The sequence below is a fragment of the Lagenorhynchus albirostris genome, chromosome 1, assembly GCF_949774975.1.
Source record: "Lagenorhynchus albirostris chromosome 1, mLagAlb1.1, whole genome shotgun sequence".
Lineage (NCBI taxonomy): Eukaryota > Metazoa > Chordata > Mammalia > Artiodactyla > Delphinidae > Lagenorhynchus > Lagenorhynchus albirostris.
The window spans coordinates 83,678,571-83,702,019 of record NC_083095.1 but is presented as its reverse complement, the minus strand read 5'-3'; the positions used below and the strand labels follow the sequence as shown (position 1 = coordinate 83,702,019).

At 42.6% G+C, this 23,449-nt stretch overlaps 1 protein-coding gene across 1 annotated transcript in view; it reads left to right on the top strand.

Annotated features, from left to right (window-relative positions):
- The first annotated feature begins 273 nt into the window (after positions 1-273).
- Positions 274-23,449, top strand: part of GPR176 (G protein-coupled receptor 176) — a 90,463-nt gene continuing 67,287 nt past the window's right edge. Inside the window, exon 1 of the mRNA XM_060147036.1 lies at positions 274-1,326. Within this exon, the coding sequence (XP_060003019.1) occupies positions 1,008-1,326 (319 nt within the window). The 5' untranslated portion in view covers positions 274-1,007. The remainder of the gene's footprint in view (positions 1,327-23,449) is intronic.

The window sequence follows — 23,449 nt, the reverse complement described above, 5'->3', positions numbered from 1 at the left end:
CTGACGAGATAAGGAGCAGTAATGACAGCAGTAAACGAGGTGAAGCCCCGGAGGAGCCGCGAGCTTCTGCACCGCAGCCAGACGTGACTCCTCCGCCCCTCCCACGCTCTCCGCCCTGGCTATCACGATCGTGGTGGGAGGGGAGCAAGATGGCGCCGTCCCTCCCCGCCCACGGCAGCCTGGGCGTAGGGGCGGGGCCACGTGTGTCACGTGATCGCCCCGCGGGCCGCGCGCCCTCAGCCGCCTCAAGCGCGCGCAGGCTGTTTGGCGATACCGCAGATAGTGCCTCTTCCCTTCTAGGGGTGTCTTCTTGTGTCCCCGCAAAGTCTGGAGGCTCTCTCCCTGCAACCGAGGGCCGGAGCGGGGCCAGGAAAGGAGGCACTGGGCCGTGCAGAGGCAAAGGGTCTGCGGAACGAGGTCCCTGCATCCCTCGCCGAGGCAGGAGGTCGGAACCCCTAGCGAGGGGCTGGGCCGGAGAAGCCCTCGCGGGCGTCTTGGGGGACTATCGGGCGCTGACGGCGAGGCTATTGGGGGAGGTTCGGGGCATTCCACCGTGGCCATGGGCGGCGTGGGGACCAGCAGGTCCCTTCGGGGCTCCGAGCATTTGACTTGGGCATTTTCCGGGTTTCCCATCGCCACGTAGCCTCGAAGCCAGCAGGACTGAAAAAAAGGCTGCAGTCCAATGTTCTCTTCCCTCTGAGGAGCGGGGCTGAGCCCATCCGCCGGAGGGGACTCGAGAGGGCTGACCCGGGGGTGGCCAGAAGCAGAGGTTGAAGAGGGCGGCGGGAGCGGAGAGCGCCCTCCTTGACCATCAAATGCCTCTCGTGTTTCTCTGTCTGCTAAGTGGGCTTGGACGCGCTGACCACGCGGGAGGAGGGACGGACGACGCTCGGCGGGCTGTGACCGTGCCGCCTTCATGTGGCTGCTGACGGGGACCCCGGAGGGAACGGGCATGGGGCGAAGCCTCGCCCTCTCCGCTCCCCGCCTCCCGGGCGCCGGGGCTGGCGATGTGGAGACGTGAGGGGACCCGCGGCTGCTCCGGGCTCTCCAGATATCCACCAGGCGCCCGCGTGTTCCTCCGCGCTCGAGGCAGGAGAGTGGCGCACGGCGGGCGCACGGGCGGGCTAAGACGGAGCTGGAGCTCCGGCCTCGCCATGGGGCAGAACGGCAGCTGGATTTCCCGAAACGCCAGCGAGCCGCGCAACGCGTCGGGCGCCGGGGCTGAGGGCGCCAACCGCAGCGCGCTCGGGGAGTTCGGCGAGGCGCAGCTGTACCGTCAGTTCACCACCACCGTGCAGGTCGTCATCTTCATAGGCTCGCTGCTCGGTAAGCCGCCCGCAGGGGCGCCTCCCGGGTGGGCTTCCCCGAGGGCGCAGGTTCGGAGAGCCGGGATCGGGGGTCGCCAGAGCCGCCGTGGGTTTCGGGGTGCGTGGCAAAAGTGCAGAGAGTTGAAGGAGGTTTAAGAACGTCAGGGTATCTGCAGGGAAGTTAAGCAGGGAGGGTCGACTCCAGCCCCCAAGCTGGAAGCAGAATTCCGGTAGGGCTTGGTCCCGGCTGGAGGGTGGGTTGCCTGGTCCTGGGCCCCAGGCGGCCCTTGCGGAACGCTTAGGGATGGGCACGGGGTTGTGCCTATCACATGGCTTACCTCCCGGGTGCCAGGACGGAGCTCTGGCCCGACCTCTTGTTTACAGATAGCGAGCAATGAAGTTTCTGTTTTGTTGCTGGTGACTGATGTGTTTTGCGCTCCATCTATTCCCTGTATATAATTTTTTTTTTTTGCGAGCCTTATTTTGCGCGTTTTTTAAATGGCTGGCTTCTTTGGAACAGCAACCTGCTGGTAAACAAACCTGTGGAGTTAAACTCTATGTTGCCTTAGATATTTTTAAACCCGTAAACAAAACAAATCCCAATCTACTTCTTTCCCTATTTTTTGTTTATTCTGAAGTACAGCATAAAGACAGGATAAAAAACACAAAATGCCACACACAAGAAATTTAGGAATACTTGTTAGGGAAAGAAAAGATCAACGAACTGAAATGAGTGGTTAGTAAAAATGTCCACTAGTGTGAGAATTACTTGTACTTCTGGTAGCTACTCTTTATATGATAAATGATACAATGAATATAAATTCTTGTTGACATTTGTTGAACATGTTGCATATTACTTGTAAATATGTGGCTTCCTTTAAAATATGAATTCTCTGATGTGCCGTTTATAAGGATGTAAAAAGATTGTTCGTAATTATGTGCGATATTATGGCCAAGAGCAGTCCTAAAGTTTCACAGTAGGAATAGATTACTTTTTTGTAGACACCTGTGAATTATCATGGAAACGAAGATACCCGACATCAAAAAGACTATAAAACATCAACTATACTTCAATTTTAAGAAAGAGAAAAAGAAAGAATAAATAACACAATGTAATACAAAAAAGACTATGGAAGAATTGTGTTTAGAATTTTACTTTCGCAGCTTCTCTAATTGTCATCATCCTGTCCCACTCTAGCGTAATATTTATCTTCCATTTTTTGTCATGAGGGCATTTTCAGGAGTTGACATCAGTGGGGCTATGTGTAGACTTGTGTGTGTATGTTACAGTGTGTTTTTATGAGTGGAATGTAAATGCACATAAACAAAGCGAAAGCTTGTGTCCCAGATATTTTCAGTATTCATTTAACAAGCAAACACTGAACGCCTACTGGGTACCAGGCACAGTGCACCGTAGATTTTTTTTTTTTTCTTTTTTTGCGGTATGCGGGCCTCTCACTATTGTGGCCTCTCCCGCTGCGGAGCACAGGCTCCGGACGCACAGGCCCAGCGGCCATGGCCCACGGGCCCAGCCGCTCCACGGCATGCGGGATCCTCCCAGACCAGGGCACGAACCCATGCCCCCTGCATCTGCAGGCGGACTCTCAACCACTGTGCCACCAGGGTAGCCCTGCACGGTAGATTTTTGAGCGTTAAATTCTAGTATTGTCACATTTACTTAAAGAGTAGGTTATTGGGGAGGCAGTAGAAGTGGCTGCATTTTTATGTCTGCATTTGTTCTGCATATATATATATATAGAGAGAGAGAGAGAGAGAGAGAGAGAGTTTGGTTGTTTTGTTTTGTTTCTCCCATTGGTAACTTTAACCCTGAAGAACAATGGTGCCAGGAGAAATTTTCTCATAGTTTGACTAAAAATTTGAATACTATTGAAATAGAACAGCATGTGTATACAGGGCGGAGTAAATAGTGCACATTTAACAAATGTTCTGCTTCCCATGTACTTTCTTTTGTGGTACGCGGGCCTCCCACTGCTGTGGCCTCTCTCGTTGCGGAGCACAGGCTCCGCTCCGGACGCTCAGGCTCAGCGGCCATGGCTCACGGGCCTAGCTGCTCCGCGGCATGTGGGATCCTCCCGGACCGGGGCACGAATCCGCGTCCCGTGCATCGGCAGGCGGACTCTCAACCACTGCGATGCCAGGGTAGCCCCCCATGTACTTTCAATTCTGGTAACTTGCATTGGATACAGGAATTCCTAGGTAAATCTGCCCTTAATTCAACTCTTTTTCCACACAGCACTTTACTTGACATGCAAAAACTGCTTCTGTGGATGTCTTCAAAGAGGAGACTGATTTTTGCCCGTGATCTTTGGTTATGCTTGACTTGGCCTAGCGAGGATTCCCCCTTACCCATGACTTAGGCCCTCCTAAGAGACTTTCATTTGCTCCTTTTTATTTTCAGAAAAAGTATAAATATGGTTAAATTTCTAGAAATCAAAAGTCAGAGAACTTGTGCAAAATTGAAAGGCATGTCTGGTTTTCTTAAAAGCTTAACTACGTAACATTGCACTGTGCACTTGTTCTGGTATTCTTGATTCATTGTTCTCTGAGAATTTGACCCATGCAGACATATCTATGTCATCAAATCCTGGTAATGCCAGTTGAGGCTCAGAGCTTAAGTTCCAAAGCCATGTGCAGTCAGTTGCAAGGCAAATAAACTTGGGAAGCCTAGTTTCATGAAGCCCAAAAATAGAGAAAAATTATCCCAGAAGAATCTAGAAGGCTGAAAAGTAAATGGAGGATGGAATAGTGTCTAGAATAGCATATGACACTGGTTTAATCTACTTGTTTCCTCTGTGCCCAAACATGGACAAATGAGTTTTTTCCCTTTACATAAATTCAAACATACTTCCCATATTCTCTACATAGAATTTTTCATTGGGATTACCAGAGGCCTACTATTATGTGAAAATAGTTTCTTTGTACGGTTGACATCTTACAGCTCTTTTTGAAAAGTGTTTTAGTGCCCTGTATGAGGGAAAATCCCCAACAACTTTTAATAACTATAATATATCCAACCATAGGGGATGTTATTTGCTGTGTTGAAAATGAACTCGAGAATTATATATAATATTGTTCAAATAATGCCTTTTGAAGGTTTGTGTGAGCTAGTGTCTCAGCCTTCTTTATGCAACATCTTGGAATATCTTCAGATATACCATAGATTTTGAAAGAGAGTCAAATAATTTAGATTGCCCTTTGATAAATGTATGGCGCACACCACTTTTAGTAGTGACCAGTGTGAAATCAAGGACTCAGAAAGAATTGGAACCATCATTTCCAATAAATGTTTTGCATTTTACTCCTCAGAGTTGATCTTTCTCTTTCTTTTTCCCCACTGTCTTTGGATTCACAATCCAAGTGCCTGGAAAGCTGGACCCCTCTCTGGTGCTTTGACTTGAAAAAGGTCAGTGGTTGTGACCTAGTCTGTTACCTCTAAGCTCCTTCTGGACAAATTGCCTGTTATCTGTTGTTATCATTATTGGAGGCATTTAGGAGATTTTTATAAATGCATTTGCTCTTATTTAAAGAAAATCAGCACGTAGACAACAGCCAAGAAGTATGTCTCCTACCCTGAAATTTATTTTAAAATAGAGAAATCGGCCTGCCTTCCTCTTGCCAAACCACTGTATGTATGGTCTCTGTGTTTAACCTGTGTCCCTTTTCCTTAGCAATAGTCTGTAGTGAACCTTTGGGAAGTTGATGACCCCAAGTAAAGGTCCAAGTTGTCTGTTGTCTGATTCCTTGAGGTGGTTATTGAAGTAATCATTTCAAAGGAAAGGGGGGGGGGCGGTTACTTGTTGAATTGATTTCACAGGTGATATGGAGAAACACTGTTTTTGCTCATGGTAGTCTATAATATTTCAACTAAGTTATATTGGGCACCAGCAGTGTTCATGGTACTTGTTTGACAGAAATATACTTGTGCTTTTGATACTAGTTGAAATTAACCAGATAACAGCTGGATAATTCTTGGAGTTCCTTAGTTAAATGTTTGATAGAAACAATGTTACTACCAGTTTGTGCTCATAATGCATAATTACTAGGATGTTTTTCATAATTATATAAATAATATGTTAGCTATAATTATAGCCAATAGTAATGTAATGTCAACAGTCTATATATATATATATATAAAACAATATATGATAACAAATATATTGGCCATAATTATAGCCAATGATAATGTAACTATCAACAGCCTTATTATACCTGCTTTTTCTGTTTCTGGTGTGCCTAGAAATGTAGTAGACTACATCAAGAATAAGGTGTCCTGAATTGACCTAAGGAGTTTGAAATGGTGAGGTCAATAGTTATCAGCCTGAGTAGATGAACTCCTAATATACTGACTCAAACTGCCTCATGTTGCCATTGATTTCCATATGCTGTATGCATTCTGCCACCACACTGTTTTGTAATGTAATACGTTAAGCACAGGAAAGCAGTCTGGCCTCCATGTGAATGAAATACTTTTGGTAACCCTTTGCTTCTCCTTTCTAGGCCTTCAATGGACAGCTTCTACTTTCCAATTCTTCTGGAAATTAAATTCTATGAAAACTTAAAAAACTTTATCAAGATTAAAATTCATATATTACACATTTCAGCCAATTATAGTATACAGGTCAATAGTTTTTAATATATTCACAGAATTATGTAACCATCACCACTATGGAATCCCAGGAAATTTTTATCACCCCCTCCAAAGAAATCACATTCGCATTAGTAGTTGCTTCTCATTTTCCCTAAGTACCCTGAGCCCCAGCCAACCACTAATCTACTTTCTGTCTCAGTGGATTTGCCTCTACTGGACATTTCTTATGTATGGAGTCATAAAATCAGTGGTTCTTTGTAATTGGCTTCTTTCACTTAGCATAATGTTTTCAAGGTTCATTCATGTTGTAGCAGATACTTCATTCCTTTTCTGAGGCTGAATAATATTCCATTGTATGGATATACCACCTTTTCTTTATCCATTCACCAATTGATGGACATTTGGGTTGTTTCCAGTTTTTGGCTGTTATTAATAATGCTGCTCTGAACATTTGTGTAGTTTTTGTGTGGACATAATATTTTCAGTTCTCTTGGGTATTTAGCAAGAGTGAAACTTCTGGGTCATATGGTAACTGTAAGTTTATCCTTTTTTAGGAACTGCCAGACTGCTTTCCAAAGTGGCTGTGTCATTTTCTATTGCTACCAACACTGTATCAGGGTTCTAGTTTCTCCACATCCTTGCCAACGTTTGTTATTATTTGTCTTTTTGGTTATAGCCATCTTAGTGGGTGTTAAGTGGTGTCTCATTGTGGTTTTGATTTGCATTTTCCTAGTGACTAATGATGTTGAGCATCTTTTCATGCTCTTATTGGCCATTTGCATATCTTCTTTGGAAAAATGTTTGTTTAGATCTTTTGCCCATTTTTAACTTGGGTTGTCTTCCTGTCAGTGAGTTGTAAGAGTTCCTTCTACAGCTGACCCTTCAGCAATGCGGGGGATAGGGCCATCGACCTTTGGGCAGTCAAAAATCCAAGCATAACTTTAGTCAGCCCTCTGTATTCATGGTTCCAGCATCCGTAGAATTAACCAACCATGGATCATGTAGTACTGTAGTACGTATTTAGTGTAAAAAAAAATCTGCATATAAGTGGGCCCACGTAGTTCACACCTGTGTTGTTCAAGGGTCAGCTGTGTATTCTGGGTACTAGACCCTTATTGATACATGATTTGCAAGTATTTTCTCCCATTTTGTGGGTTGTCTTTTCATTTTCTCACTGGTATCCTTTGAGGCACAAAAGTTTTAAATTCTGATGAAGTCCAGTTTATCTAAAATTTTTTGCTGTTGCTTGTGCTTTTGGTTTCATTTCTAAGACACCATTGCCTAATCAAAAGTCATGAATATTTACTCTTATGCTTTCTTCTAAGTGATTTACAGTTTTAGCTCTTACATTTAGGTCTTTGGTCCATGTACATTAATTTTTGTACATACTGTGAACTAGGTGTCCCAGCACCATTTGTTGAAAAGACGCTTCTTTTCCCATCGAATTGTCTTGGCACTCTTGTTGATCCTGTGAAAACTTTTGTTACCATTGTCCCACTGAAGGATTTTCATAAACCTTTGACAAGGAATAAGTAAGAGGAAAATAAATATTTTCCCCCACTGGCAATTTACTTTATGTGCTGTAAAAACATGATCTAGAGACTTCTCTGGTGGTCCAGTGGTTAAGACTCCGTGCTTCCAATGCAGGGGGCACGGGTGGCATCCCTGTTCAGGGAACTGAGATCCCACATGCCATGCAGCGTGGCCAAAAAAAGAAAAAAAAAACAAAACCAAAATCTAGAAACAGACTTTCCCAGAGGCAGGGAGATGAATGACCTATCCAGTGTATTAATAGAGGCATACTTAAATATAATCAGTTAATTGCTTTTTTCTGTGTTTCCTGGATTCTTCTACCTAGTCTATCAATTAGACCCCTTTTCATGTGTGCTAATGTGCCTTGTCTCTGTTAGGGCTCAGTCATTTGTAACTGCTAGGATGTTAGTAAATGATCTGGCTACATCATAACTCTGCTACACTGCTGTCATCTAAAGCATCTAACTCCAAGAATAATTGCAACAATTTCACCTTTACAAAGGTTTCTACAGCAATGAGCTCATTGGAGCAGAAAGACTAAAGTTTGGTCCACTGTTTTTTCTTTTATCTGATCCTGTTTTGTTCTGGACCTCAGTCTGTGGTCACATGCTAAGGAAATACAGAACTCCTTTGTTTAGGATTAGAAATGTAACCCTCTCCAATCAGAGCAGTGTTTATATAATGTTATAATATTCTTTTACAGGTATACCTTGTTTTATTGTGCTTCACTTTATTATGCTTCAAAGATAATAGAGTTTTTTTAACAAACTGAAGGTTGTGGTAACCCTGTGTTGAGCAAGTCTTTTGGTTCCATTTTTCCAATTGCATTTGTTCACTTTGTGTTTGTGTGTTACATTTTGGTAATTCTTACAATATTTCAAACTTTCTCATTATTATTATAATATTTGTTATGGTGATCAGTGATCTTTGATGTTACTGTTTTAATTGTTTGCAGATGCTACGAACTGTGCCCATGTAAGTCTGCAAACTTAATCCATAATGTTGTGTGTGTCCTGACCAATATACTGCCTGGCCATTCCCGTCTCCCCCGCCTCTCCTCGGGCCTCCCTATTCCCTGAGACACAGCAATACTGAAATTAGGCCAGTTAATAATCCTGCATTGGCCTCGAAGTGCTCCAGTGAAAGGAAGAGTTGCATGTGTCTCACTTTAAATCAAAAGCTAGATGATTAAGCTCAGTGAGGAAGGCATGCCGAATGTTGAAATAGGCCAAAAAAAAAAAAAAAGGCTCTGTGCCAAACAGTTAGCCAAGTTGTAAATGCAAAGGAAAAGTTTTTGAAGGAAATTAGAAGTGCTACTCCAGTGAACACACAAATGATAAGAAAGAGAAGCAGCCTTGTTGCTGATATGGAGAAAGTTTTGTTTGGATAGACGATCTTACCAGCCACAACATTCTCTTAAGCCAAAGCCTAAGCCAGAGCAAGACCCTAACTTTATTCAATTCTGTGAAGGCTGAGAGAGGTAAGGTAGCTGCAGAAGAAAAGTTTGAAGCCAGCAGAGGTTGGTTCATGAGGTTTAAGGAAAGAAGCCATCTCTATAACATAAAAGTGCAAGGCGAAGCAGCAAGTGCTGATGTAGAAGCTGCAGTAAGTTATGCAGAAAATCTAGCTAAGATAATGAATGAAAGTGGCTACACTAAACTACAGATTTTCAATGTAGAAAAAACAGCCTTTGGTTGGAAGAAGATGCCATCTAGGAGTTTCACAGCTAGAGAGAAGTCAATGCCTGGCTTCAGGCTTCAAAGAACAGGCTGACTCTCTTGTTAGGGGTTCATACAGCTGATGACTTGAAGTTGAAGCCAATACTCATTTACCATTCTGAAAATCCTAGAGCCCTTAGGAATTAGGCCAAATCTATTCTACCTGTGCTCTGTAAATGGAACAACAAATCCTGAATGACAGCACATCTATTTACAACATGGTTTACTGAATATTTGATTTTGGGGGGGAGCTATCTTTTTATTTTATTTTTTAAATTTTTATTGGAGTATAATTGGTTTACAATGTTGTGTTAGTTTCTGCTGTACAATAAAGTGAAGCAGCTATAATTTACTGAATAGTTTAAGCCCACTGTTGAGATCTACTGCTCAGAAGAAAAGATTCCTTTTAAAATATTACTGCTCATTGACAGTGAGCTCTTGGGCACCTAGTCGCCCAAGAGCTCTGTTGGAGATGTACAATGAGATTCATGTTGTTTTCATGCCTGCAAACACAACATCCATTCTGCAGCCCATGGATCAAGAAGTACTTTAGACTTTCAAGTCTTATTCTTTAAGAAATACATTTTGTAGTGTTATAGCTGCCATGGATTGTGATTCCTCTGATGGCTCTGGGCAAAATAAATTGAAACCTCCTGGAAAGGATTCACCATTCTAGATGCCATTAAGAACATTTGTGATTAATGAGAAGTCAAAATAACAACAATTAACAGAAGTTTAGAAGGAGTTGATTCCAAGCCTCATGGATGGCTTTGAGGGGTTCAAGACTTCAGTGGAGGAAGTGATCACATTTGTGGTGGAAATAGCAAGAGAACTAGAATTAGAAGTGGAGCCTGAAGATGTGATTGAATTGCTGCAATCTCATGATAAAACTTTAATGAATGAAGAGTTGCTTCTTATGTATGAGCAAAGGAAGTGGTTACCTGAGATGGAAGTTACTCCTGGTGAAGATTCTAGGAAGACTTTTGAAATGACAACAAAGGATTTAGAATATCACACAAATTTAGTTGATAAAGCAGTGGCAGGGTTTGGGAGGATTGATTCCAGTTTTGAAAGAAGTTCTGTGGGTAAAATCCTATCAAACGGTATTATTATGTGCTACAGAGAACTCATTCATGAAAGGAAGAGTCAATCGATGTGGCCAACTTCACTGTTGTCTTGTTTTAAGAAACTGCTGTAGCCCCCCCAGCCTTCAGCAACCACCACCCTGATCAGTCAGCAGCCATCGACGTGGAGGCAAGACCCTCACCAGCAAAAAGATTATGGCTTGCTGAAGGCTCAGGTGATGGTTAGAATTTTTTAGCAATAAAGTATTTTTTTAATATATCTGAACACCTATTAAATAGATTTTCTCTTTTAGACACTATTTTACAAACACCATTAGGTATAATTAGTAAAGTAGTATGAACAATAAAGTTTGTAGATATTTTTAAAGAGTTTGGAATAAAATGTACCCATTGAAAAATTTTGAAATATGGCAATAAAGTATTTTTTAAATTAAGGTATGTACATTGTTTTTCTAGACACGCTATTGCACACTTCATAGTCTACAGTATAGTATAAACATAACTTTTATATGTACTGGGAAACCAAAAAATCCATGTGACTCGCTTTACTGCAGTATTCCCTTGATTGCATTGGCCCAGAACTGAACCCACAGTATCTCTGGGGTATGTCTGCATATGTTGACAGTTAAGGTATAGTAGAACATTTTTGATGCTGGTAGACAAAGCAACTAATTTATTGTTTGGAATTTTCATCTTTAATTAAATTTTTTTTTTTTTTTGGTCCTAAAGTCTCAACTCCAAATATTCACGGTTCTACAAGAAATATCCTTTTTACTGGGTGGAATTTTTTAGGAAGGGAGGAAATTTGTTTCAAAATGGGAACAAACAGATGTGGCTTTGTTTTTCTCGGGTGTCCAAGTCTCTGAAATTATCTCTTCTGCAGAGTTTGCCAAAGAGTTTCTCTACATGTCATTTTTCTGAACACGCCATTTAGATTGGTTGTGACTGGAAGCTATTGTGAAAACCATTTTATTGTCGAGGAACTTCCAGATTGGCTGGGCGGAAAGTCTTTATCAGTCATAAAGTGTAAAAACTTAGAGGAATTTTTGGCTAGGCTGAAAGGCATGAGTGACTCTAGGTGAAATTTAGAAGTAAGGATTTACCCTAGGCAAAACTAAAAAGTAAGAAAACTATCTTCGGAGAATCAACACCCATTTTCAGAGTTTTTATGTTCTCGTATTCACTCCATCTCTTTTCAGATACCTCTTGGTTTCTTCTTGTCCTTGTGGGTGCCCAGTGACCTTGTCCTGAATTACTTACTTGTCCTCTCTCTTCCAAACTTAACAGAAATTGAATTCCATTCCTTCATGGTGGCATGCTAAATAAATAAACCACTTTCGATGTACATGTTAACAGATGTTATTGCATTAATACATTGACTATAAAGGGTACTTTAAAAAAAAGAAGTTTGCTATCTTAAGCAAAAAGGGTGACTAAGTTGAGCATTTCATATATTTGACAGGTGTTGAGGAGAAATGGGTGGAGTGGATCTTTTTGGAGCCTCTAGTGACATCATCATATAGGCAAGCCTGTTATTGCATGTAGGGCATTTAGAAAAGTTGAGGGTATAAGCATACACCTGGCATGTAAAGGAGCAGGAGGGTATCAGTTGATACTAGTGTCTTATTCTTTTTTTTATAGTTTTAATTCCCTCTTTTATAATTTAAAATGTATTATTTCAGATCGTTATCTTGGGATGCTTATTGTGTCTGCTGATTCTCTCTTATGGTGGATCATTTCCTTGAATGTTTGTAAGTTTTTGATTGTGAGTCCATCTCCTTTTTCTGAAAGGGACTGTGAGGTCTTGGCTGCAGAAGTGGCCTCCAGAACAGTCTCACGTTTGCTCCTGCCAGGTGTTACAGGGTTGTCACTAGCCCAAGATCTCAACCACAGGAACAGGCACATTTCCTTGCCATCTCTCTGAGGTAGAGGATACAGTTTTCACTCTCTCTTTCACTGAGGTGGCCACTCTTTGAGGATTCTGGATTTATGCAGGGCTTTCCATTCCAGCTACCTGCTTCAGGGAGGTCCAGGCTCATTCAGTCTGTGTGTGGGTGTTGAAACCCAAAGTTAGCTGTGAGGGCCTAGTTCCTGGTCTGAAAATCACTCCTCAGTGCAAGCTCTCGGGTCTCTCTTTTAGGCAACTGGGGATTTCCTTTTATTTCTTATAAACTCAGCTATGAACTTAAAGATGTCTTTTGTTTTATCCAGCACTTCTAGTTGTTTGTAGCAGTGTTCTAAGTTCTGCCACGTTGCCAGAATCGGAAGTTGGCGAATAAGCAAAACATATTAAAAAGAAGGTGGGATGATTGCTAGATTTGATTCTAGGAGATATGTCACCATCAAATGGGGTGGTGGCATCAGGTCAGAATAAGAATACCTTGAAAGATTAAGGAAAATAAGTTAGAAAGTGGATGAGGGAAGTGAGCTCAAGTAGGTTTAGGAATCTAGACTAATGAACATTGAGTATGTCAGCCATAAAAAGGAATGAAATTGGGTCATTTGTAGAGACGTGGATGGATCTAGAGACTGTCATACAGAGTGAAGTAAGTCAGAAAGAGAAAAACAAATATCGTATATTAACGCATATATGTGGAACCTAGAAAAATGGTACAGATGAACCAGTTTGCAGGGCAGAAATAGAGACACAGATGTAGAGAACAAACGTATGGCTACCAAGGGGGGAAAGTGGCAGGGGGAGGTAGTGGTGGGATGAATTGTGAGATTGGGATTGACATATATACAATAATATGTATAAAATAGATAATAAAAACCTGCTGTATAAAAAAAATAAATAAAATTCAAAAAAATGCAAGTAAGATAGACTAGAGAAAAATATAACAAAATATTAATAATGTGGATGGGCTTTATGGGTAAATGAACATGTACTATATTCATATTCATAATAAAAAATAAAATGAGATAATGTATGTAAAAAATAAGAACATTAAGAATATGTATATTTGTTTATATATTGCTGATATTTGACCATTTCAAACATTTGACCCTTTTTTTTACTACAACTTCATATGGTTCAAACTGAGTTTTTTTTTTTTAAACATTTGGGTCAACATAAATTAGGGTTAATAGCATATTTTTAAAAATTTATTTATGGAAGAGCTACCTGATTACAAAATATTAGAATAGAACATTTATGATATACAAATTCAAGTTGGATATGAAGAATGGAATCCCTGTTTTGCGGGCGGGGGGTTACCTGGGGAGTGTAAAGCAGTCTAAAGTTAAGTGGGAGATTTTGAAAGAAGAGTGTTGAAACCCATGTATATTAAAATACCTGTTTCTGATAAACAGTGTGGGACTTCCGTAAATTTTTATTGAATGGATGAGTGAGTAAAATTTGTGTTTTTGTTACTTTACACTCATAAAACATTAAAATTTTTTCTCTTTCCTTGTAATCCCATAGTTCCTGGGTGTCTGAGAATGTAGCTCCTAGGTTAAATGCAGAACCCACAACTTTGAGGGTTAATAGGATAGAGGTTGGGGGCACACTTGGGATTTTTAACCAAAATAGTCTTAAACCTAGTTTTAACCATTATACTTGGACTAGTGCTATACCTGTTGTGTAACTGACTATGTCCTGGATGACTCCTTTTCCTAGACTTAGGTCAATTAGTAATTGCAGGACTTAATTAATTATGCAGTCTTTTTTGTTTTGTTTTTGCGGTACGCGGGCCTCTCACTGTGTGGCTTCTCCCATTGTGGCGCACAGGCTCCGGACGCTCAGGCTCAGCAGCCATGGCTCACGGGCCCAGCCGCTCCGCGGCATGTGGCATCTTCCCGGACCGGGGCACGAACCCGTGTCCCCTACATTGGCAGGCGGACTCTCAACCACTGCGCCACCAGGGAAGCCCAATTATGCAGTTTTGATTTGTGTTAGTTTAATTCTACTAAAATTCTACCATGAGGCTAGGGCATTATAAAGGATTACTGAAAACGGGAAAATAAGCAAAATAAAGCTTCCTTTAACACACTGTAAAGCATGGACAAGACTGAATAAGCCAAGGGTGTAGCCCTGAACCCTCTTAATTAACATCCCCCTCCCTCCAATATGTGTACACACACACACACACACACACACACACACACACACACACACACACACACACACACACACACACACACACACACACACACACACACACACACACACACACACGATTTCTTTCAGGAGGCCTCTAGAACCAAAAACTCTTGACTGTTCCTGCTCAGGAATTTTGTTGTTTTCTTTTGCTTTTGCATTTACAAGCAGTTTCCAGGGAAATGCCTTCAAATGGACTCAAGCAATATTTTCATTGGTGGCCACACTTGATTCTGAGGAATCTTGGAAACTTCTTTTGGGCCTACGTTGAAAACTTGCTTCACCAAATCTGAGACACCTGAAAAACTTTCAGGTTAATTTGAACCACTAATGTCTAGGCACCTTAGCACTTAAAATAAATTTCTAGTAATGGTTTAACATCAGTTTTAGAACTCATTTTTTTAAAAAAAATTATTATTTCTGATGAAAGGTTTCTCCTGAGGGGCAAAATTACAGAGGTAGAGGCAAAGCATGAAACCTATAAGGTTTCTCTTTTGGGCTTCTCTTTCTTCTTTTTTTTTTTTTTTTTTGAGAGGTCTTAAAAATGCAGAAAAAATATTAACAAATTACAAGCCCACCTTCAGAAATAACAAATGGCAACATTTTGTCATATTTGTTTCCTATATTTTTTATTTTATAAAAATAAAATGTTATAGGTGCATTTGAATCTCCCCTCGTGCCTCTCCCTAGTCCAGTTGCCTCCTTCTCTTCCAGCGCTGATGGCTACACTGAATTGGGTATCTAGTGTAAACTTCCTCCCTGTCTGTGTCCTGGTGGTGCTGCCTGATGCTGGCCTGCAATCAGGTTTTTGCCAGTTGATGCTTAGTCGGCACCTGTGGCAGGGATAGATGACTCCGTGTGCATTGTTGATTTCCAAGTAATGGTTACCTTATCTAGGAAGACAATATATGTGGGCAGTTTAGGACCTTCATAGAGGGTCTTTAATAGGGAAAGACAAGGAGGGTTTTGCTAATGGGAGATGGATGCTTCCTGTGCAATGCAGGTACCCTTGACTCACCTGCCAAATGGTAACTACCAATCAGAATACTGCTTTAGCCTTACCTTTACACTGGGTTTTGTAGTTTATAACAATACCACATTATTCCGGTCAATCATAATATGAATTATGAAATAATGTAGGCACAAATTTTGCGTTTTTATTTTCTCAACGCATCCTTTCCCTCTTAACAGCACTGCCCTCCCTCAACAACTCATGTTCATACACTGGGGAGCCTCCCTTCCAGTATTTATCAGGGCTCTTAATTGCAAACAACAGAGCCTATTGTCAAAAGAAGACAGCTATAAAAGCATTCAGGAAAGGAAAACATTTTATTTACAAAGACGGATTGCAAGGGAGTTCAGGTTTTTGAAGGAGCGGCTTGACAAATGAAATATACAACAAACAGTTATTTTAAAAGAAAGCAACCACAAGATGACCACATTTACAGTTCCTATGTTCAGTGTTGGGGAAAAAAGCAGTTATCTCACGTGAGTGTTGTAACCTCAAAGATAGTGTCATGTGTTTGGATGGCAGCACTGTAAAAGTCAAAGTTGCAATACAATAAAGTTGTTTTTATCAGGAGTCAGTAAGTTACAGGAAAGGTTCATTATTTCAGTTATTTTGGGGACCAGAGCTAGATAGTGTGATCCTGTGTCTTTTTACTGTTTTTATTTTGGGGGAGGGGTGGGGCTCAGGGAGCAGGTGTATGTTTGTTTTCTCCTGACCAGGGAACCTAAAGTGCATGTTTTTGCATAATGTAGCAGGGCAAGGTGCTTTACTTCTACACCAAACTAGCCAGTTGATGAAGAAAGAAATTTCTTTCAGGGTATTAGGTTGCTTACAGAATTTATGGGATTCAGGGAACCAAGCCTGGATGCTACAGAGCTAGGGGCACAGTTAGGAAATATGCACAGCCATACCACTAGTTCTAGCAGAAATGAAGCTGTTGTCATGTACCACCAGTGATGTAGGGATTACACTCTAGAACCCTACGACATAGCTGGCCCCGAAGAACAAAAGCTATCTGTAATCCTCCTGTACTTACGAGAAAACTTGATGACTGCACCAGCCACCACCTCACATTAATCATGCCTGCTTTTCTCGGGAACATGTGCTGGGCAGAACTTGGATATAAGCCTGCGCTCTAACTGCAAGACAGTCTGCGAAGTAGTAATTTTAGCTTTCTAGCCTTTGTAGCAGAGGGTAGCAGATGGTTGGAGGATTATGGAATGAATATTTAGTGAACCAAACTGTAGTATTTACTGCTTTCTACTTTGTGTGGTTCCTTATATGACTGCCCCTCACAATACTCTGCTTAGCCCCACACCTACCCTGGGAGGTAGTGGTGGGCACATGACCCAGGCCTTGCTGGTCCCAGGATCCTATTTACCTGTTTTCAGTGATTAGTCCAGGAATGGGTCGTGGGAATCTAAGCTTGGTCAAAGCCCTTGATATAGAGATGCTGGTAGAGAAGCCCTCTTTTTCAAAGGGGCTGCTAAGCAGGGATAAAGGAAGCCCAGAACCATCTGGTCAGTAGAGAATGAGGGCAGAGGTGAGGGTGAGAGGAGGGTGAAGGGTGGAGGGAGACAGAGAAAGTATTCTGATGATACTGTGTGAGTCCCTCGAGGTCCTGAACCTGTGTTCTCCAATTACATGAAGGAAAAAAACCCAACATCTCCCTTTTTGCTTAAACTTTCATGAGTTGGCTTCCTGTCACGCACAGCAGAAATATCCTGACTGATTTCTATAGTATTGTTGTCACCATATCCTGCGTTTGTGTAAACATGTTCAGAGGGGGAGTGACTTGCTCGTGAGCACACTCCCACAGCCAGGCAGGGCCTGATGCCATGAACGTGTGATCCCCAGGAAAGAAGAGTGGCCGAAACCCAGAGCCCTGAGTTGACCAGGAACCAGAGACGGGCTGGCAGCTGGAGAGATGCTCATGGACACTGAGGGTGACTATAAGTCTGGCAGTGCAAGAGGTCAGGAGTGGAAAGTCGTCCAGGAACGTAGAGGAGGCTGGAAGCTGCATGTGCACGTGCAGGGGCAGAAGCCCAGAGGAGACTCTACTGGACCAGGAAATCAGTGACATTGGTCCTGAATCAGCACAGAGCTTCTGATGCTTTTTCTCTCAGTTAAACATTGTTTAAAAAAAATGAAGTTACTTACACATAAATAGTTATTAACAGTTAATTAATATAAAAATTTAGGGACCAGAAAAAAAAAATCTATCTGTGTTAGAAAAGGGGAAAACTGCCATTGTTAGATGCAGCGTCCCAGGAGATGATGAGCTCACCAGGCTCTGGGTCATAAGCTGGCTTCTGTTTCCAGAGTGTTTATAGAGCTTCTGGGGAGGTCAGCAGGCAAGGCTGTGGCTGAGTCCTGGGAAACACAACCCTTATCACAGTCAGTTGTGGGGCGGGGATGACGTCCACAGACGCCTGGCAGGTATATGGTTGGGGAAATGAGCTGCTCCCCGTTTTCTGCTTTGAATTTCACCATGGCCAGTGTCCAGCTCTCAGGATGGTTGAAGCAGATCACTTCTGTGAGGGGTGAAATGCATATCCTCAGTTGATCCAAGCCCAGGGCATGGGTGGGACAGCAGGAGATTTGTCAGCACAAAGTCCAGGCGTTCAAGTGCAGGGAAGAACCTGGGCCAGACTCATGTGGGCATTGTCAAGTTAAACAAACAATTCATAAGTTCGTTCTGGAAGTCTGTGAGTCTGTTTCTGTTTTGTAAATAAGCTCATTAGTATCATTTTTTTAGACTCTGTATGTAAGCTATATCATATGATTTTTGTCTTTGTCTGCCTTACTTCACTTCGTATGATAATCTCCAGGTCTATCCGTGTCATTGCAAATGGCATTATTTCATTCTTTTTTTAAATAAATAAATAAATAATTTATTTATTTATTTATTTATGGCTGTGTTGGGTCTTTGTTGCTGCACATGGGCTTTCTCTAGTTGTGGCGAGTGGGGGCTACTTTTCGTTGTGGAGCACGGGCCTCTCACTGCGGCGCCCTCTCCCGCCGCGGAGCACGGGCTCCAGGCATGCGGGCCCCAGCAGCTGTGGCTTCTGGGATCCAGAGCACAGTCTCAGCAGCTGCGGCACATGGGCTCAGCTACTCTGAAGCATGTAGGACCCTCCTGGACCAGGGCTCGAACCCGTGTCCCCTGCATTGGCAGGCAGATTCTCAACCACTGCACCACCAGGGAAGCCCTATTTCATTCTTTTTAATGGCTGAGTAATATTCCATTGTATGTATGTACCACATCTTCTTTATCCATTCATCTGTTGATGGACATTTAGGTTGCTTCCATGTCTTGGCTATTGTAAACAGTGCTGCAGTGAACATTGGGGTGCATGTATCCTTTCAAATCATGTTTTTTCCCCAGAAATACGCCCAGGAGTGGGATTGCTGGATCATATGGTAGCTCTATTTTTAGTTTTTAAAGGAACCTCCATACTGTTCTCCATAGTGGCTGTACAAATTTATATTCCCACCAACAGTGTAGAAAGGTTTCCTTTTCTCTACACCCTCTCCAGCATTTATTGTTTGTAGATATTTTGACAGATGTGAGGTGATATTGTAGTTTTGATTTTCATTTCTCTAATAATTAGCAATGTTGAGCATCTTTTCATGGTTACAGGGTGGGGGGGGAGGGATAGACTGGGAGTTTGGGATTGACATATAAACACTACTATATTTTAAATAGATAACCAACAAGGACCTACTGTATACTACAGGGAACTCCGCTCAATATTCTGTAATAACCTAAGTGGGAAAAGAATTTGAAAAAGAATATGTATATGTATAACTGAATCACTTTGCTGTACGCCTGAAACTAACACAACATTGTTAATCAACTATGATCCAATATAAATAAAAATTAAAAAAAAAGACAGTACAAAGGCAGAAGGCACACAGAAAGTGGCAGAAGGTGGAAAGAAGCAAAGCAGAGAGGTCCCACATAGTTTGTGAATCACCTTTCAGTTGAACATGCCAAGTTCAGTACTTGTAAAGGCCATTGTCCTTGCTGTTCTCTCTGCCCTGGAATGTTCTTCCGTAGACATATCCTGTGGCTGGCTTGTGCTCATCCTTTAAATTGCAGCTCAGATGTCCCCTCTCTACTTCTATCACATCATCCTGTTTATTTCCTTTACAGCAGTTACAACCTTAGAGATTGTCTTGCTTGTTCAGTGTTCTATCTCTCTCCATTAGAATGCAGAGCCATGAGGATACAGAATTTGTTTAATGCACTGCTGTGTCTCCAGCATCAAGAAGAGTGCCTGGCATATAGTTGGTGCTCAGTAAGTGTTTATTAAACGAGATGCTTGGGGACAATTAAACAGAACAATTAATTGAATAGCTACTATCTTGATTTACATGCGTAGGAGCTTTCTGACCTTGAATTTTGCCCGCAGCCAGGACTCAGATACACACAGTCATATCCAGTGGCTGGGAGCGGTGCTCATAAAAGGCAGATATCTGGAGGGACAGCAGGTCTCTTGATAGGAAATCCACAAGGACATACGTTATAGCCTGATTTAATTTAGAGCAAATACGTTATAGCCTGATTTAATTTAGAGCAAGCCTGTGAAATAAGACAGGCAGCGTTTTGAACCTGGCAGCATAATGTGTAGGAGGATGTCACTATAGCTTTCAGAGGCTTTTGGATCCTAGACAAAGAGTGATTGCTGAAGCAGCCTGGGGCCATGATGCTCCCTGTGGGAGAGTGGCTAAGAGGCAGTGTTGCCATCAGGGAGCTACAGGTGGCATTTGGCTGCCTATACTGAGACAGGTGGCTCCTAGGTGTGTGAGATCAGAGTGGTACGCTGGAGTTTCTATCAACTGTTAGGGAACTACCATCCATCCTTCCACCTGTCCATCTGGGAAGCTCCGTGGTGGGAATGGGGATGTGAATAAGGTCTGAAAACAGCAAACAGAATATTTTGACTCTAGCCAAGTGTTATGGGTTGTGCACCCCTATCCCCCCAAAAAGATATGTAGGAGTCCTGACCCACGGTACCTCAGGGTGTGGCCTTATGTGGCAGTAGGGTCATTGCAGATGTAAGCACTTTCAATGGGGTCATACTGGAGTAGGGTGGGCCTTTAATCCAACATGACTGGTGTCCTTAAAAGAAGGCAAAGTGAAGACAGACACATGGGGGAACAGAGAAAGGGGTGAAGGCAGAGATTGAGTTACGCATCTGTAAGCCAGGGAACACCAGAGGTTGCTGGCAAGCCATCGGAAGCTAGGAAGAGGCAAGGAAGGATTCCCCTACCGGTTTCAGAGGGAGCATGGCCCAGCTAACACCTTGATTTCAGAGTTCTAGCTTCCATAAGTGTGAGACAATAAATTTCTGTTGTTTTAAGCCACCCGGTCTGTGGTACTGTATTTTGGCAGCCATAGTAAACTAATACACCAAGGCAACCAGTGAATATTAAGTTGAAAACCCTGATTTTTGCACAACTAAAAGCAGCGGGTTTTATAAATGAGTCAGACCAAGTATCTTCAGCTATCAGAATTGAATCAGTGTAATAAAGGCTGGTCATCACCTCTTCAACTGGTGTACACACAGCTTTCAGCACCTTTTTAAAAATTAAACCTTTTATTTTGAGGTAATTGTAGATTCACATGCAGTTTAAGAAATAATACAGAGAGAAGCTAGGTACCTGTTACCCAGTTTCCCCCAGTAGTACCTGTGTGGCCCGTGTGTATGGTGGGTACAATATCATAACCAGGATGTTGATGTCAATACAGTCAAGATACAGAACATTTCCATCACAGCAAGGATTCCTCTTGTTGCCCTTTTGTAACCACATCCACTTTCCTCCCACTCCCACCCCTTCTTACTCGGCAACCACTAATTTGATCTCAATTTCTATAATTTTGTCATTTCAAGAGCATTATATAAATGCAATAATATAGTGTATAACCCTTTGGGATTGGTTTCTTCACTCCATATAATCCCCTGAAGACTGATCTAAATTGTGTGTGTCAATGGTTTGTTCCTTTTAATTTCAATTCCATTTATATGACTTCTTAAATGAAAGCATGGGCAACTCTGCAACGTTTCTGGTTATTCTTAAGTCCCCAAACACTCTCAATTTAGTACATAATGTGCGAAAGTCTGATGAAAGACGTAAAACACAAAACTTGATTGAAAATGAAAAACTCCCCCCTTCCGCGATGCCCAGTCCAGGCCTGTTGCCTGGGAGAAACTTGAAGTTGAGTAAAGGAGTCTGGTTGGCTTCCTTCCCCATCTTGAGCTTCTGGGCCAAGGTTTCTTGACCTTCCAGGACTGAAGCTGAGGTGGGGCTTGGTGGTATAAAGGTAGAGGGGGGAGATGTAGCAGGGACAGAAAAGACCAGAAAGACTAATCCTGTTGTAAGTGGCTTCACCTGTCCCTTGATGATTGTGATACCCTCCCGTATTCTTGGTTGGTAGGTTACTCTGTCCTCAGCCCCTGTGAATGCTGCTGGACCTCCAGCTTCTTTTTGCTGAGGGCTGTTTGCCGCTGCAGGTGACCCTCTTGGACAAACCATGACCTGACCCTATGCCATTGCTCGTACACTGTGGCCCACATCTGATCCAATGGAACATACATGGATTCTTGGCCCCAGCAAATTCTGGAAGTGCAGGCTGCCTGCTCTAGCCTCTTCTTTGAGCCACTCATCAGCCCATCTCTTGCGCTATAGGTTTTTCAGACAGGAGCCAGTCACAATTCTCTGTGAACCTCAGTTGCAGGGGACACACATCAAGCTGTCTGCATGGGCTTGTTGAAGCCCCTTACTAGGGTTGAGGGGAGAGATGGTTACCCCTCTGCTTCTTGCCTGGGTGGATAGGACTCAGTGCCCGCCCACAGCTCTCCGTCTATTCTTTTTTTTGTGTGTGGTACGCGGGCCTCACTGTTGTGGCCTCTCCCGCCGCGGAGCACAGGCTCCGGACGCGCAGTCTCAGCGGCCATGGCTCACGGGCCCAGCTGCTCTGCGGCACGTGGGATCCTCCCGGACCGGGGCACGAACCCGCGTCCCCTGCATCGGCAGGCGGACTCCCAACCACTGCACCACCAGGGAAGCCCCTTCTATTCTTTTATATCCTCCAGGTGGGTGAGGATTCCAGTATTATAACCACTTGACCATAACTTTGAAAAATTGCATCTTGATCTGACACCTTACTTTGGTATTCTCTATCTATTGTATCTTGATGCCTTGATAGAATTTTCCAATTCCAATGAGAAAATAGTATGTTAATTTAGAAATGCTGTTTTTCCTTCTTAAAATTCATGAAGCAACTTTGTTCAAATTCTCCACATACCTCTTTGATATCAGCAACTGCTTTTGCGGGAAGCATTTTAGAGCCACCTCATACAGTTTTTCAGGGCCCATCATCACTTCCAAGCTGTGTAAGAGAGACACAGCCTCATTGTTTTTTTTTGTTTTTGTTTTACACTGAAATTTCAACGTAAGCCACAAGTAACCATTCTTATTTATTTATTTATTTATTTATGGCTGCTTTGGGTCTTCAATGCTGCGTACAGGCTTTCTCTAGTTGCGGCGAGCAGGGGCCACTCTTCATTGCAGTGCACGGGCTTCTCGTTGTGGTGGCTTCTCTTGTTGTGAAGCACAGGCTCTAGGTGTGTGCGTTTCAGTAGTTGTGGTACTCGGGCTCAGTAGTTGTGGCCTGTGGGCTCTAGAACATAGGCTCAGTAGTTGTGACGCACGGGCTTAGTTGCTCCGCAGCATGTGGGATCTTCCCGGACCAGGGCTCGAACCCATGTCCCTTGCATTGGCAGGTGGATTCTTAACAACTGCGCCACCAGGGAAGCCCCATTCTGATTTCTTTCGGGCATTTTTTTCTCCCTATTTGTCTGGTTGCCATTCACAAACTCCATGACATAGACATGTGGCTTTTTAATGAGAGCTTATAAAACTTGCAGTTGTGTGTTCATACTCCCAGGAATGATGAATGATACCGTTGTCTCCTTTAAAAATTATTTCATCAGATGACCTTTACAAGAAGCCTAAAGTAACATTGACTGGGGTAATTTCAGGTCATTATGAAAGTCCAAATAAAATAATGTATTACTTG